Source organism: Durio zibethinus, chromosome 12, assembly GCF_047325235.1.
Source record: "Durio zibethinus cultivar Kanyao isolate XHJ-2024 chromosome 12, ASM4732523v1, whole genome shotgun sequence".
Classification (NCBI taxonomy): Eukaryota; Viridiplantae; Streptophyta; class Magnoliopsida; order Malvales; family Malvaceae; genus Durio; species Durio zibethinus.
The window spans coordinates 15,421,827-15,437,886 of NC_143173.1; the positions used below are offsets into that span (position 1 = coordinate 15,421,827).

At 31.3% G+C, this 16,060-nt stretch overlaps 1 protein-coding gene and 1 pseudogene across 1 annotated transcript; both read right to left on the bottom strand.

The window, feature by feature from the left end:
• Nucleotides 1-2,264: 2,264 nt before the first annotated feature.
• LOC149515758 (uncharacterized) lies at nucleotides 2,265-5,697 on the bottom strand. Its single transcript, XM_089740735.1, has 2 exons — nucleotides 2,895-5,697; nucleotides 2,265-2,762 (listed from the first exon to the last, which is right to left on the bottom strand). The coding sequence occupies exons 1-2, from the start codon at nucleotides 5,602-5,604 to the stop codon at nucleotides 2,398-2,400; spliced, it is 3,075 nt and encodes a 1,024-aa protein (XP_089596861.1). The 5' UTR covers nucleotides 5,605-5,697; the 3' UTR covers nucleotides 2,265-2,397.
• An 8,669-nt stretch (nucleotides 5,698-14,366) lies between these two features.
• On the bottom strand, nucleotides 14,367-15,046 carry LOC149515759 (uncharacterized; annotated as a pseudogene).
• Between the last annotated feature and the right edge of the window lie 1,014 nt (nucleotides 15,047-16,060).

Below are 16,060 nucleotides of genomic sequence, written 5' to 3' on the forward strand. Positions count from 1 at the left end.
GAAGTCTTGAGAAATTTCTTGTTTTAGTTTCTAAAGCGATTATATTAGGTACAACAATTCTTTTTTGAAGTTCATGCATGTGTTATGGCTCACGAGGGCACACTAAAAGCTAAGGCACATGTCTCAGCTTAAGATTCAAGTGTTAGGAAATCAGCACCACACGTGGCACTCATATATAAAATAATTAGCTCAAATTAAGAATAAAAACATATAAATATATTTATTTTGATCCAACTCAAAAGAACTTACTTTAAACTCAATTTACTAACAAATAAATCTTTATAACTGTGAGACTTTTAGAATGAGAAAATTTTTCAAAAACTCCTTACTCAAAATTTAACCAAAAACTCAATTACAACATTTTAATAGCCTATTCATCTAACTATTCTCTTAGTGTTTAACTATCTGGGACTATCAAACTAAAATCAAAACATCTTATTTATAAAGATGAAACCTCTTATAATTTTACTAAACTCTCGATGTGGCTTCCATCAAGTATGTACAAGTGATTTTTGACTCTATTCCCTTACAAAATCATACTACCATTCTTGTACACTTTCAACGAATCATTACTACTATAGTATGTGTACCTTCTAGAAGTTAATTTACCCAAAGCAATCAAATTGTAGTTACGACTTGGTACATACCTTATATGATGAAACGTCCTAACAATACCATTATGAGATCTAAGGTGAACATTCTTAATGCCTTGAATTTGCACCTTTTCTTTGTTAGCAACCATAATATCCCCATAATTCTCATTCTCATCCAACTCCACAAAGCAACTCCTATTATTACAGACATGAACTATAGCAGTTGAATCCAAAATCCAACCTTTATCAGTTTTCAAAATTTGAGTCTCATCTACATAAGTTGTCAAAACAACATCATCATCATCAAACACAATAGCAGCAGTATCATTCTTTTTTTCATCTGATTTATTCTCATCATTCATCCTTTTGAAAGCAGCCATATCTCTTCTCAGCTTCCTGCAACGCACTTGGATATGTCCCTTTTCATCACAATAATAATATTTTATATCACTGTAATCTCTATCTCTTAACTTGGATCTCCCTCTTGATCCATCAATTCTCTTTTGAGTCCTTTCTTGATCAAAACTCTTACCCTTTACAGTTAATGTACTTTCCCTAGGTGATGAGTTTTGTGTTCCTATAAACATTTTGTTATCATGTAACAGGGCAGTCACATCATCCAACTTCAAAATAGACCTATCCACTAACAAAGTTTGAACTAAAAACCTATAAGACTTGGGCAAAGATAATAGCAAAATTAAAGACTTCTCTTCATCTTTTAACTCATCAACAGAAATCGTCAGCAATTGAGAAACCAATATATTAAACTCATTTAGGTGATTATGAAGACTTGTACTTTCTTTCGTCTTCAGAGAATACAGATTCATCTTTAAACATAATTTGTTAGTCAACAATTTCAAAGCATAAATACCTTCAAGCTTATCCCACAAACTCTTTGAAGTACCCTCAATCAACACACTATACTTTACCTTAAGGGCTAGCGCCAATCTAATCGTACTAACAGTTTTCTTCTGAATTCTATTCTAATTACTATTAGCCATTTTCTTAGACTTACTACTCTCTAATGCCTGATGCAATTCTTGTTGTACTAATAAATCTTGAATCGTACTTTGCTATAATATAAAATTACTTTTTTCATTAAATAACAGAATCTCAAGGAATCTCAAACTTAGTTATAAGTATATTAGATATACATTTTTCAGACATCTTGAAGCATTGCTTCACGATCTCTTGGATTTAAGAATTTCAAACCTCGAACCTCACTCTGATATTACTTGTTGGGAAATTAACACCATACGTAGTATCCACACATATAATAGCTAGCTCAAATCAATAATAATAACATACAAATATATTTGTTTCGGCTCAACTCAAAATGACATACTCCAAACTCAATCCACTAATAAATAAATCTTTACAACTGTGAAACTTTTAGAATAAGAAAAGTCTTCAAAAACTCCTTACTCAAAACTTAACCCAAAACCCAATTATACCCTTTTAATATCTTATTCACTTAGCTATTCTCTTGGTATCTAACTATCTGAGACTACCAAATTAAAACCAAAACATCTTGTTTATAAAAGTAAAACTCCTTATAATTTTACTAAACTCCTAATGCGAGATACAAAATAAATTCTTAACTATTATAACTTTTCTTAACTTTTAATGTGGAATTATGAGATTCAAGGTAAATCTCAATACCAAGCTTGTGACATATATACATATACTTTAAAATTTATAAAATTACACATTAAAAATGATAAATTTAATCCATCATTCGATAAAATTCAATCATATCTTAATCTTCATCGTTTGGTGCTGCCTATATATCTTTTATCCCTTTTTATGGAACAACTTGTTTCTGTGCGTGGAATCTTGCCTTAATTGCATGTAGCTCTGTGATAGCATCTTCAATCTTCATTCTCTCAACGGGAACATCTATAGAGCACGCAACACCGACTCGAGTGAAAGAAACCAAACACTCCCATATTTCGCTATCTGTGTTCGTCTCATTAATTTGTTGAAGCAATCGAACATCTAGAATCTCCTCCAATTGTTCCGGCAATGCCATCTTACAGAAATTATGAAGGCTTAAGCCATCATGAAACAAGTCATATGTTGGCCTCTTTCCAGTGATCATCTCCAAGAGGAGAATTCCATAGCTGTAAATATCGCCTTGGGGAGAGGTAGGACCACCCATTCCATATTCTGCAACGATATGTTACAGCATGTTGTAAGAAATTAAAAGCCAAATGATTTAAGATAAAGTACATATTAAAAGCATTGACAAAGTTTAATGTATTTGGTTAACCAAAAAAGATAACAAGATTTGAAATTTACCTGGGGCGAGATAACCAATTGTTCCTTTGATGACTGAGGAAGTTGCTTGCTCGCTACCCAGATTATAACTTGCAGCACTAGAAAGGAGCTTAGCCATTCCAAAATCACTGACATGTGCAACCATGTCATCATCTAGAAGAACATTGGTTGGCTTTAGATCGCGATGAACAATCAGCATTCCACAATGGTGGTGAAGGTAATCCAACGCATTGGCCACATCTATAGCTATGTCCAACATTTGACCAAAGCTCAAATGGCGTGACTGATCATATTGCTGATCATGCAGCCAGCTATCTAAACTTCCATTAGGCATGAATTCTAAAACCAGAGCTTTGAAATCAATGCCTTGGTAGTCAATGCTTGAGCAAGAAGTTATCAACTTGACAAGATTCCGATGTCGAATTTTTCTTAGAGCCTCACATTCAACCGTGAAACTCTTTACGGCCTCAAGGTTTTGAAGGTTCAATACTTTCACTGCAACGGGGTTTTTATGTTGGTGAAGAATTCCTTTATATACAGAGCCAAAACTGCCACTACCAATGCAGTTGGAGGATGAGAAACCATTTGTGGCTTGCAAAAGTTCCTTGTATGATACTCGCAAGTAGCCAACAGGCAGCAAAGGCACAGGTATATTTTCCCTTTCAAAGCATTTTCTCCAACAAAGGAAAACAAGAAGCACAACCAGAATTGAGGCAAGTGGAATTCCAAGGGTGAAAATAAAAATGACTTTGGTTGACAAAACTTTTCCCTTTTTCTTTGCTTCCTGATTGATGCATTTTGGGAGTTTTATTTCAGGAATTCCCCCACAAAGCTCTTTGTTTCCAACAATGGAAAATTCACTAGCATTATTGAAAACTCCTTTTTGTGGAACTTCACCCTCTAATTGGTTGAAAGAAAGGTTTAAACTCACTAAAAATGGAAGGTTTTGAAGATCAACTGGTATCGTGCCAGACAAATTGTTACCAGAGAGATCCAAGTTTTCAAGACCTCTTAGAAAGCCAAAAGATAGAGGAATGCTACCTTGAAAGTCGTTTCCCTGCATGTGCAAGATTCTTAATGCAGAAATCTCACCAAGTCTCTCAGGAATTTCACCTGTGAAATTGTTGTTATCAACTCGTAATTCTACAAGATTCTTCGAGTTACCAATATCTGCTGGAAAGACACCAGTGAAAGAGTTGTGAGACATATTCAGAGTAATCAAACTTTCAAAACCAGTAATCAACTGATCTGGTATGCTACCACCAAGCTTATTTTGGGAAAGATCCATGATCTGCATACGCTTGCATTTCCTGAGTGTCAATGGAATACCTCCTTCAAAATTGTTGTCATTTAAATAAAGATAAGACAATTGAGAGAGATTACCAATGCTGGATGGGATTTCACCAGAAAAGCGATTCACAGAGAGGTCAAATCGTCCAAGATTTTGCAGCTTTCCAATGGAAGTAGGAATGTTGCCTGTAAACAAATTTATCCCTATATGAAACTGTGTGAGCTTGACAAGATTGCCAATGCCTTCAGGAATAGTTCCGGAAATCCGATTCCCTCCCATATAAAGAAGATCAAGCTTGGTTGATAAATTAGCTACAGAATCTGGTAACACCCCACCTAATCTATTCTCATGGATGGCTAAAAGTGTCAACTGACTGCAGTTGACTAAAGTAGAAAGAAAATCCAGGTCTCCTGCATTTCCAATTCCAAGGTGGTTATAGTCTATGGTAAAAAGTTCAAGATTCTGAAGGTTTCCCATATTGTCAGGAACTGATCCACTGAAACCATTTGTTTGGATGTCAAACTGTTGCAGGCCAGAGATATTAATTACTGATCTTGGAATTGTTCCAGTGAATTGGTTGTCTCCAATATACAGTATTTCAAGCTTTGGAAAAGCAAAACCTATTTCAGGTGCAAGGCCCCCAGATAATTTATTTGCACCCATGTCAATGTATGTCATAGAGGAAAGATTGTAAATTGAAGAAGGAATAGCACCGGATAGGTTATTTTGACCAATGACAAGTATTTTCAAGTTTGATATTCTCCCTAAAACATTGGGTATAGCTCCCTCCAAATGATTTCCTGCAAGTTGCAGATAATCCAATGAAGAAAGGTTTCCCAAGGAAGGTGGAATACCCCTAATCAAATTATTGTCTGCAAGAGAGAGTCTGGTGAGATTCTGCATATTATCATCGCCAAAGCTGAATGGAATTTTTCCAGAAAGGCTATTGTGATTTAAATTAATCAATTGGAGGTTTGAGCAATTCGTGAGCTCCATGGGGATGTTACCTTGGAGATTATTGTAACTTAAATTTAGAAAACGAAGCCGCCTCAACTGCCCAAATTCCCTGGGGATTTGTCCTTGCAGGCTGTTATCAGATAGGTTAGCCTCTCGAAGGAAACTTAAATTTCCGATTGAAGGAGATATGGAGCCACCTAATTTCATGCTATTCAGTTTCAGACTGATTACCCTCTGCTGCTGCGGACCACATCGAACACCTTGCCACTCACAGAAGTGGAGAGAAGCGTTCCATGAAATTAGAGCTCCAAGAGAACCATCAACCAGCTGATCCTTCAAGGCAAGTAAAGCTAGTCTGTCGGTTTCGTTCCCCAAGGCCAAGGCAAGATTGAAGGACATCGATTGGAAGATTGTCAGAACAACAATGCAAAGCAGAAATTTGATCTGAATAATACATTTGTTATTCAAGAGAGATTTCTCCATTACTAGCTGGAAATTGGAATTACTCAAAAAAAAAAAAAAAGGATTAGAACAAGTCGTTTTGTTTAAAAAACAGGAATACAAGGGATAGGAAGACAACTAATTTATAAGTCAACAAGTATTTCTTATAAATCTAAGTCTATGGGGTATTCAAGTCATAAAGATGATTACACAATCTAACCAAATTAAAGAGAAAAAGAAAAGACAAGAAAAATTAATTACCAAATATTAAAGAACAGCAAAAGAAAATTGATAAATCCCATTCAAATGACATCAAGGAAGTCAGAAGAGAGTTCCATCCAAGAGAAAAGTCAATCTACAATTAAAATAGAAAGTTTCTTGTCAAAGTAGGAAACCAATTTAGTCATCCTAAACGTCATGTTGTCTTGGGAAACGATTGGTCAGACAGATTTAGTTTAAAAGATGGCAAATTAATTTCACTGTGAGCTCCATCAGCATCTCTAATTGTTCAGCATGCTACAAATCCTAACTGAATTAGTCCTCGAATAGGGATTAGACTATTTCAACAGGGCTTTGTATGCAAAAGTGTTAAGGAATGTAGCAATGAAAGTTTGGATTAGGTTCAATCCAATTCGTATAACCAATGCTAATTGAGTTGAAATTTGATTAATTCAAATAAAGATTAATGAGTCTTGATAGAGGGTCAAACTGTTAAATTAAAGGCCCAACGAGCCTTGGGTTAATAGATGATTGTGTGTGAGAAAATCTACAACTATATGGACTAAACCCAAACAAAGAACCTAAAGAGTTCACCCCGAACAACACTCTACAATTAGCCTTTCCTAGAGAAAATCCAATATAGTGAGACAATTGTATCATTCGTGCTAGAGAATATTCTGCACAATAATTATATAAGGCTAATTAAAATAAAAGAACTGAACAAGTTCCACCGTGATAATACTCATATTACTATGGGAAGTTACCTAAGATTACACATAATTATAAAATTACACATTCAAAAAAAAAAAAATGAAAGATAAATTTAATCATTGGTGAATAAATTTGACCATATGCAATCTTAATCGTCTAATGCTAGTTTCATCATATAGCATTATAAACCAATAGTGTGTTGAATTCTTTGTCCATAAATAGATTTTAATGATAGTCGATTCATATATATATGGTATTGGTAAACATATCATATTATTATGTGTTATGTCTAAGGGTGTAATCGAATGAGTTCGAGCTAATACAATACTAAGCTCGAGCTCGAGCTCAACTCCAAACTTAAGGTTTTAAATTTGGTTTGAACTCAATCAAATTTTATTTTATTTTAACTCAAACTTAACTCGAAATAGAAATCAACTACTCGAATTTGCTCGATTAGTCTTGTTTAATATGTTAAAAATGAGCTTGATTTCTATAATTAACTTCAAGCTTGATTACGTGTGCTCAAGCTCAAGCTTGAATTGAGATTTTTATGAATAAAAAAAAATAAGAACAATATAAATAATAAAATTTGTGAAGAAAAGTGTAACAATAATCAAATTCCTGGAAATAGTTATCAAATAGCATCAAATCGATTTGTAGCATAAACGCAATGTTAAACAAATCCCTTTCCAATAAAAACCAAAAATATATTCAACAAAGATGAAAAAGAACTATCCTTATCATATAAATGATATAAAACCAAATTTCAAGCAAAAATAATAAATTAAGAAAGCAACATCTACCCAACTTAAAATTGAACGCATAAATGATGAAAAAAAAAAAAAAAATCAAAAGTAAACACATCTTCATGTATGTAAAAAATAAAGGAAGAAGTTGAAAAGAAACATAGCATTCTTATCTCTAATATGTCTAACTCTACTTGCTAGAACATTTTTCCTTTACTGCTCGACTCTCATTTAAGTCATCCTCTTCCAAATGATGGCATCACTAACTCTATCAAATAGGTTCCTTTCCCCCTTTATCCAATTCTCTAGTCTGATGAACTAAATCCAAACTCACATTTTTTTTTCCATGACTTGATACAGAGAATTAGAGATGCTAAACACCTAAAGAAAGGGTGGTTGGCTAATATTGTTGTTGGGGCTTGGGATAGAATTTGGAGAGGAATGGGGTGCCGTTAGCTTAGGATTGGAGGAATGACAGAGAGACTAAGTTGGCATCCAAAAGGTGGTTGGTTGGTTGCCACGTCAATGTCAGAGATTGAAAGAAGGGGCATCGTAAGGTTCAGGAGGAATAAGATGAAAAATAAGTGAATGATTTAGGGTTTTTAGATGATGTATATTAAGGGTAAAATAGTAAATTAATAATTAAAATAATAAAAATACATATTAAAATAAAAAACTCTATTAGGCTCGCAAGCTATTCAAATCGAGTATTAAGATACTCAAACTCTGCTCGCTCAATAATTTGAGCTACTTGAGCTTGAGCTCGATTTGACAATAACCAAATCGAATTCAAGTTTTTTTTAATTGAATCTGAGTAGCTTGCGAGAATAGGTGTCTCATTTACACCCCTAGTTGTGCCTTAATTAACAAATTGTTGTATGCATGTTTAATTTTGTTTAATTATTGTTGTTCAACCTTTGGTTGTTTTTGATAAAAAAATATAATATTCCCTATTTGAGTGGTGACAATTATAAAATTTGGAAGGAGAAAATTCTTCTTCATTTGGGATGTCTGGACCTTATAATGATGAGTTGCTTGCACTTATAGATGCTAGTATATTAGTTGAGATTGCTATAAGAGAATGTTAGGAGTGATCTAATTGCTTGAGTATGATGTTCATCAAATCTCCCATTTGACTAGTATTCATGGGTTTATACCAAAGTGCAAGAATGTCAAGGAATTCGTAAAAGCTATTAATAAGCAGTTTGAGTTTTCAGATAAGGCATTGGCTAGCACTTTGATGGGAAAATTATCATCAATGAAGTTAACTAGCACCAAAGGAGTGCGCAAGCATATCAATGCAAATGAGAGATACAGTTGCTCAACTAAAGTCATTAAAGATTGAGATTTTTGAGACCTTTATAGTGCATTTCATTATAAACTCTCTCCCTCTATAGTATGAATCTTTCAAAATTTCCTATAACATGTATAAAGAAAAATTGTCAATTAATAAACTTCCGACCATGTATGTTCAACAGGAAGGTAGCTTGATCTAAGAGATAAGTGAAAGTGCAAAAATGGTGACTCAAGATAAAGGTAAGAAACAAGCCAAGAAGCTAAAAGGGAAAGAAAAAACACCTACTCATACAGAGAAAAAAGATCACAAGTGTTTCTTTTGTAAAAAGATGGGACACATGAGGATGGAATGTTTTAAACGTAAGGTTTAGCTAGAAAAGAAAGGTAATCTCACATCTTTAATGTGTTATAAACCTCCTATGGTTGATGTTTCTCATAACACTTAGCGATTGACTTTAGTTCTACAATCCATGTTTCTAATTCCATATAGGATTTTCTAAACCAATGGAAAGTGAACGCATCATCTATTTAGGCAATAAGATGTGTTCTCATGTAGAAGTAGTATGAACTTGAATGTTATATTTACTGTTACATTTTAATTATTTGACAATTAAATCAATTGTGATATTACTTTTACTTTTTTTAATTTTATAAAAAAATTCAAAAAAGTAAATAACAAAAGCATCTATAAAAAGTCTTCCAATTATAAGCTTGATTCTTTTGAAATTATAGGTATTATTTATGTCTAGATTTTTAGTACCTAGTGACATTATTGAACAAATAGTAGAATTGGCACAATTATAATTTTAACATTTTTAGTACTACGATCTCTTTTCTAATTCATGTTTACTTTTTTTTTTTTTTTTTTTACAATTCTTATGCATGTTTTCAATACAGTGAAAGTTACCTAGTTGAAATGTTTTCTAGGATGTGTTGTAATAACTTTTTGTCTTAAAGTCTCGATAGTTAGGTTTGATAAAAATTTACAAAATTATTATCAAATTTTTTTAATTAGATGCGATTGATTATCTAAAATTTATCTTTTTAACCAAATCTTAAAATTAATTAAGATTTATTAAAAAAATTTTTGATTTGTAAAATTAAGGTTGATCGAAAGTATGGTTACGAGTCAGGAATATATCAGCATCCTCACAATACTTATTTAGTACACAGTACCAGTTAAACATATATATATTTATTTTAGTTTGATAATATAAATTTTTTATATTTGAAATCAATCCTGTAAAAATTTATTTATAACAAAAGTATTTTTTAAAATTTGTAAAAAAATTATTATTTACACCCTTTATAAATTTTCAAACACTTTGACCAAATTTATAAAAAATATCTTTATTTAAAAAATTTATAAAAAACAATTAACCATTCACAAATTTAGATAATTTTTATTCTCAAATAACATGTACGATTTATGCAACAAGCTTATCCTTAAAAGCAAGTAAAGCTAGCTATCGGTTTCATTCCCCATGGCCAAGGCAACACTACAAAGGTTTAGGTTTTTAGTGATGTTTTTTTCAACATTTAGCGGCGTTTATAAATGCTACTTAAAGATTTGTGACGTTTGTAAGAAACACTAGTTAGAGTATCGGCTATATACGCATCAGAAAAAATAACGGCATTTTCTATAAAACATCACTATATTAGTGGCATTTGTATCCAAAAAATACCGCTATTTTAGCGGCATTTGTTTCTTTGAAACACAGCTAATTTAATGATATTTTTATCATAAAAACATCGCTAATATAGTGGCATTTATATGATAAGATGTCGTTAAATTAGCAGTGTTTGTATCAAAAAAATGTCACTAATTTTAGTAGCGTTTTATGATATAAATGTCATTAAATTATTCATTAGTGGCATTCTTGAATGCGATGCCACGAAATTAAGAAATTTAATTTCTTTTAATAAAAAATTTCTATTAATATTTATTATTTTCATTAACAAGAAATGTTAAACGAAATAAAAATGAACTTAAATTCAGAAACTAAAATTAATAAATACTTTAATTCACGTTCAAATATGTATCTAATTAACACAAAGTTTAATAATTAGTATAATAACATTCAGTTTTTTTAATACATTAACAAAAAAAATTAAAATGTACGAAATTGATGACTATATAAATTTGGAAGATTGCCAATTGATAAAAGAATTTTTCCACCTTGGTCACTAGCATGCTTAAGAACCTATTGAATAATATCATACAAGTTTTAACACTTCATAGTAGGCTTTTTTATATTAAAAATATAAATATTTACTAAATATAATATCTAAGTTGGTGGACCATCGAGATCAGTTCTTGGAAATTGTTGTTGCAAAAAATTCATTAGATGATTGAATCGATGCAACTGCTAAAATTTTGCAAGCTTTTGCTCCATTTTAGCACGTTCTTCCTCAATTTTGGCGCGCTCCTGTTCTCTTTTTGCTTCTATTTGTTAGAAATGTTGCTGCATAGTTTGTAACTCCTCTCTCAATATCGAAATATATTGCGCAGACTGACTTGCTGAGAATGTAAATTGCTGAGAGTTACGTCCATAGTAGGTAGATGGACCCGGACCCAATCCAAGGCCTCGGACCCATCCATGTTTTTCTTTTCCAGTAACTTCTATGAATATTTGATTTTTCAATTCTTGCATGTTGACAGAACCATCATATGCTACTTCAATCTCAGCAACCATTTTCTCTTTCGTTTTTTCCTGTAAATTAGTCATATACAACTATCAACTTTAATGATAAATTGATAATATGTTAAAAAGAGTAAATATTTACTTTCTGTTAAAATAAAAGCTACAAATTATCACAATTTTTTATGTTCTGACATTCATGTAAGATCCATTTTTTTTTTTGTGTGTGTTAAGCAAAAAAGTTCTACATATCCAATTTTACCACCCATCTTAATCTCCTATACAAAAACATATGTTGTTGTTAAATACATATCAACTGCAACTTATTCATGCATATCAAGCCTGTCAATCAAGTTTAAAAATTTCAAATAATTTTAATATAATGTATTTAATTTATCTAAATTGTTAAAATATAAATATAATCATAAATTTATATTTTGACCCCTTAACAACACAATAATCTTAAACAGATGCAAACAATAAAAGCATTTTGGCCTTTCACACATATCGATCATGGAAATCAAATTCAATTATTTGGACAAGTTTAATATCATGGATTGAAGCCATACAAACTATTTAAAGCCATCCAAAAGTTTATAATGTATTTTTGCCTTTTAAAGGCAAAAATAGTCTCAAATAGATATAAACGATAACTTTTTCACACATATCAATCGTAGAAACCAAGTTCAATCAATCAAACAAGTTTAATATCAAGTATTGAAGCTATCCAAACTATTAAAATAGAACAATAACAACAAATTTGTATTTTACCTAAATAGACATAAATAATAACTTTTTCATACATATCAACCGTGGCAACTAAGTTTAATACTTTTGATAAGTGATGATATCATGTATTGAAACTATCAAAACTATTAAAATAGAACAATAAATGTTAATTTGCATATTTAGCTTTTAACAGCACAAAAAGTTCTTTCATTGGAATAAGTTTAAAATCATAAACTTACTATTTCTTTTTGCTTTCTTGTAAAACTTTTTGATTCACTTGTGTGGCTATATTTTTGTTGCTTTTTGCTACCAATCCCAATCTGTTCTATTTTTTGTCATAAAAAATAATTGCGTATATGGTAGAAATACAAATATTACCAATTTAAAGCATAAAACACTTTCATTATTTCATTCTACTATACAAAGTTATAAATTAATACCTCTCTTTTTCTTGAGAATCAAAATCTAACTAATTATTCATATTACCACCTAATCACATTACAGGGTAGATTTTTTGTTGTCGCCTCTACAGTAGTATTTTAATCAAAATACTTATTCTTCAAATTATGCTTATAGTCTTTCCATTTATTTCCTAATGACTTAAGCACAAATGCAGTTGGTATTTCAAGTACAAATCTTGTTTGTAATAATACAATAAAAAAAATTTTAATTAGTAAACAAAAAGTAAAATAATTATATTTTTATATGTAATTAATTATACTAATACCTCAATAAAGTTTAAAGCATCGGCCTTAACTTCTGCTAGAACTTTATGCCATGTTTCATAATGAATAGGCAATTTCATTCTATTATGGGCAAGCATGTCTACAAATCTAGCTAACAGTTGAGCCTCTTCATCAATTGGTTGCCTATTAGAGTTTGCAGACACTATAATACGCTCGTTCAGAGGTAGTGCAAATAATTCCTTCAAAGTTGTCTAGCTTCTGGTCCTCCGTTGACCATTGTTATCAACTACAAATAATAAAAAATCAATATGTAAAATGCCAATGCTTTAATCATTATAATTGAATTCTAAATATGGGGTATATGATACCTGTATTCAAATTTAAAGCACAATCAATTGACGAGATACTATTTAAACTTAGACCTCTCGTATTGCCAGATCCAATAGTAGTTGAAGGGTTAGAAGTGACTGAGTTAGAATTGACAGTACGCTCATTTTCCTCCAAAGGATTCAGTCAATAGCCAATATCAACAGGTGCCACAAACGATTTTGAACTAATCCCTCTAATATGTATTCTTTTCAATCTACTCCGCATTGTAGCTTAATTGCATCATATAAGCAAATATATAAAAGATATTAGTTTTGAACATATATAAAGATATTGAGAAGTTAAGAAATCATATCCTATGATATATAAAGAACATATCACTTTAATTAAATCAAAAGATAATGCGTGATTTAGAATACAATAAATATACAATAGTGAATGTGACATTATTACATACAAGTATTTATTACATTATGTCTTAAACACTCAAATTACAAAATATAAATGATCCATCTTGGCTCATAAATGTCTTTATTAACATTTTCACGGACCCACTGAGCGTAGGTACTGGAGATATTTTCATCCAAGTTTTGTTCAGCAAAAGGATAATATTCAGTTTCATGTTCAACATCATTTCTGGTATCTAACCCCATATCAAATAAGTTTCTAGGTGTGTTTCGAAAAACAACAAACCAACCCAATTTTTTAGGATCTTCAGAATAAAAAACTTGTTTGACATGAGATGAAAAAACATAAAGTTCATCGATGAGTTGTTGTCCAGTGTGAATTAATCGAGAAAAATTCACAAGTGTAAATCCATACTGATCTTTCTTAATACCCCTTGCACTATTCATATCAAGCCAATCACACCGAAATAAGATTACGTTTCACTTGCCATAATAATCCAACTCAATGATGTCATTAATCATGCCATAATAGTCAACATTTCCCTTTAAAGGGTTTGTGTCCCCAGCAGTAGCATAGCTAGTAGTTGATGAAGTAACAATAACTCTTGAATTTTGTGTACTTCTAAATCTCTCAAGGGATTTTGTGTGAAATCTAAATCTATTGATGATGAACCCTTTATATCATTTCACAATCCTGTTTGAACTTTGTGAAAGACACTTCACCTCTTCACTAACAAGCCTTCCACTCAAACTTATAAAGGTGGAATAAATATATATGTTATTCATGTTAGTTATATCGTAAGCATTTTATGTAGATTTCTCATAATGGGAAGTATAGAATTACTTACAGTTGCTCCTAGCCATTCATGAAAGTTTTTGATGAATAACTTATCAAGCTCTAGAGGGTTTGATCATCAATAATGTGCACGAGCTCTCAAATTATTTTTATACTCATTACAAAACATCATGATAAAGTATTAGCAATAAGAAAAATACAATAATCTATGCTTAATGGAATGAATTATTTCCTTATAAGAAAATTTACGTACGAAATGATTCAATTGAGTCATGACGAAAAAGAACATATCGATGTGCTTGTGTCCAAGATTTATCATCTAACTTCACCATGTTAGCTTTGCCTATTGGTTGTCCAAAACTTTCAAAAAGATAAGTGTAGGCAAAGTCATTATGCTACATACCAACATTTCTTGATGGTTTATTAAATCTCATTTCAGCATCATCCAAATAATGAGAACAAAATGTCATACATTCTTTTGCTAAATATCCTTTAGCAATAGAACCTTTTGGACAGCATTTGTTACAACAATAAGACTTTAACCTCGCTAAAATCCTATTGTATAAAACATTAGTCATATATCTTTTTAACTAGAGTGGCATGATCATCAATAACAACCTAATCAGTCTATTAACAAATAATACCTTTCGATAAGATACATTCATCGATAATCAATCGACCCATTTACTTTTGCTTCATGTGGAAGGTGGATAATCAAATGTATCATAGTAGTGAAGAAGTTTGGAAAGAAAATTTTCTCTAAATGGCATAAAGTAATCGTGGCTTGATCTTGAAGTTTGTCAAGCTCTTCCACATTCTTACATTTTCCACATAGAGATTTAAATATGTTACTCAATTTAATTACCACAGAAGTGACTTGCTTTGACATTGATGAACATAAAGCAATTAGAAGTAAGTCTTGCATTAAAATGTGATAACATGTGACTTTAATGAAGAAAATTTTTGCTTCTTTAGATTCACATGTCTCGATATATTTGATGCATAGCCATATAAAACTTTGACATTTTTCAAAACCTTACAAAACAGATATTTCTCAACTTTAAAAATCCTAAAACAGGCAGGGCGAATCCCCATATCAACTAGGTCAAGCTGACTCTTTAAGTTATCCTTTGATCTTTTATTCACATTGAGAATTATTTTGATAAAATTTTTGCAAACATTCTTCTCTATGTGCATCAAATCAAGGTTATAATGTTATAAATTATATTCTTAATAAGGCAACTAAAAAAAGATACTTCTATTTTTCACAACTCAGACTCATTGGGGTTATTTTCTTTATCGTCCTCTTCATCACTTTGAACATTAAGATCACCAACTTGAGTATCAATATCACCAACTTGCGTAATATGAGGCCAAACACGTTTAAAGATGTCCATCACTTTTTTCCTTAATAGAGTTATTTTTCATAAGTGAAATTGATATTTTTTAACTTTGACAAGATATTAGACTCACTAATTGGTAAAGACGATCTCTTTAACTATTCAGTTCTATCAAAGAGATATTTTTGGAATCTAAATCAATGATTATCATCTAACCATCGACGATGTCCCATATAACAGAACTTTCTACCATTAGGTAACTACTTCGAACATATTTGTGCAGCACAACATGGATAAGCATAACAACCTTTATACTCAAACTAGATAAATTCACATAAGTAGGAAAATCGATTATAGTCCATAATAAAGTAGCACGCATATTGAAGTTCTTTTTTTTTTATGCATCATAGGTTTCAACTCCTTCCCATAATTGCTTTAACTCTTTAATAAGATGTTGTAAGTAGATGTTTATATCATTACCCATACCTTTTTCCTCAAGAATTATCATAAACAAGATAAATGATTGTTGCTTCATAGCAATCCATGATAGCAAATTGTAAAGAATCAATACAACTAGCCAAGTACTATAAAAAGCACTC

Bases quoted from the DNA above. Each gene is read 5' to 3' on its own strand.
- LOC149515758 (XM_089740735.1), bottom strand. From the start codon at position 5,604: ATGGAGAAATCTCTCTTGAATAACAAATGTATTATTCAGATCAAATTT. The intron at 2,763-2,894 runs GTAAATTTCAAA...ATATCGTTGCAG, and splicing joins AATTGGTTATCTCGCCCCAG to AATATGGAATGGGTGGTCCT.